Genomic DNA, 1,656 nt, shown 5'->3' with positions numbered 1-1,656 from the left:
CACGTTTTATAAAATATTTCATAAGAACCAAGAATATAACAAGAAGAGAATCTGAACTACCCTCCCATCAAGTATTTTTCCAGTACATACAAAAATCCACCATTATGGGCAAACAATAAGGCAGAAAGCAGACAAACTGAGGCATTTTCACAAATCTAAGATTATTTTAAAACACTTAGAAAAATTCATGTTAATCTGCATATTAATATAAAAAATTCAAAACAATATTTGAAAAATGAGTTAGCATATCATTTTTCTAGCTATATTTTAATCTATCATTAATTCAGTATTACCAATTTAGTATTACCAATGCCATAGAAAATATATTGATAGATATTTTCTTACAGGAGGAAACATGTAATTTTTAAAAATCTGATGATTTTAAGGCAACAGCAATACATAATACCAAAGTATCTCCTTATTTAAAAATTATTACCTCTTTGCTTTCTTCCATATCTGACTCACTGCTGAATTCTTCAGTATTTAAGTTTTCAAAGTCAGATTCTCCAACAGCAATTGGTACCGTCACAGTGAGGCTGGGGTTGTTTATAAATGACATGTAATCACTTTCATCCACGACATACTTTTCTACACTGCTGCCTATGCCACTAGTAGTTCCATTTCCATCCTTGAGATAATTGAGGTCTTTGCCAATTTCTATGGTGGTATGGTTGGAAATACAGCTGTCCTTTTTGTTATTTAGATCTTCAAGAGGTTTAATTTCATCTAAAGCTTTCTGTTTTCGAACAAAGGCTTTCTGAATAAATTCACGTATTTTTCTTTTAACAAAATCAATTCCTTTCTGCATCCTTCCCACAGCAATCTGGAGATTATTCATTTCATTATCATCATCAGTGGCAGCAAGATTGTCGGAACTGAAGGAACTCAAAAGCAAGGCCAAGAAGAGGTTCAGAACCTAAAACATAGTAGAAAGGCAGGTGATCAAACATTCTATTGTTTCCATTGCTCTTAATTATAAATTTTTCAAAATTGTTCTTGATGCCTCATTTTATGCTAATAAATATTTCTGTTAGTACATGATAAAATATTCTGAAAAAAAGTGAATGAAATAAATACTTGACCAATATCAAAAAATACTATTAACCTTATTTCCTTTTAGTCATTGCAAAGACATTGAAATCATTGTTATGTGAAACTTTTATATTAAACTCAATTACAAAAGAGAAATCTAGACAACTTTACAGTGAAAAAACAGTTTTATTTTGGATGCTAAATTTTAACTTGGGATGCTAAGTTTTATTTTGACCATGTAATCTAGATTTGCTAGGACACTGATAATTTATTATAATTTTATTCCTAAAACCACAGATGATTCCAATATATTTAAATATGATTTGATTTTTGTGCCTTTGCTCCTAGATAACTTGACAAATTGGAAAAAAATTCATTCATTGCTCAATGAAAAGTCCCAATTTTTGATTCAGAAAATCATGGCCACCATAATTATAGAATGGTTCAGAATGCTTTGAAGAAATGGTTATTATACAATAATAATGGTGTTAATATTGAATTAAAGGTTGTGTGGTTGTATTGCCATGAATAAGATCACTAATAAATCTGTATGTTGGGTCTCCAAAAACAGTCCCCACTGGTATGAATGAGTGAAAAGATTAGTGACGCTAAACTCACTGTGTG

General features: G+C 30.3%; 1 protein-coding gene across 1 annotated transcript in view; it reads right to left on the bottom strand.

Annotated features, from left to right (window-relative positions):
• SCN2A (sodium channel, voltage gated, type II alpha subunit) overlaps nucleotides 1-1,656 on the bottom strand; it is a 155,294-nt gene that overhangs the window by 56,474 nt on the left and 97,164 nt on the right. The window contains exon 16 of the mRNA XM_012655821.1: nucleotides 437-916. Coding sequence (XP_012511275.1) covers nucleotides 437-916 — 480 coding nt within the window. The remainder of the gene's footprint in view (nucleotides 1-436; nucleotides 917-1,656) is intronic.

This window comes from Propithecus coquereli, unplaced genomic scaffold, assembly GCF_000956105.1.
Source record: "Propithecus coquereli isolate 6110/MARCELLA unplaced genomic scaffold, Pcoq_1.0 Scaffold49, whole genome shotgun sequence".
NCBI classification, from domain to species: Eukaryota; Metazoa; Chordata; class Mammalia; order Primates; family Indriidae; genus Propithecus; species Propithecus coquereli.
The sequence above is the reverse complement of the archived record's forward strand: the minus strand, read 5'-3'. Positions and strand labels throughout refer to the sequence as shown.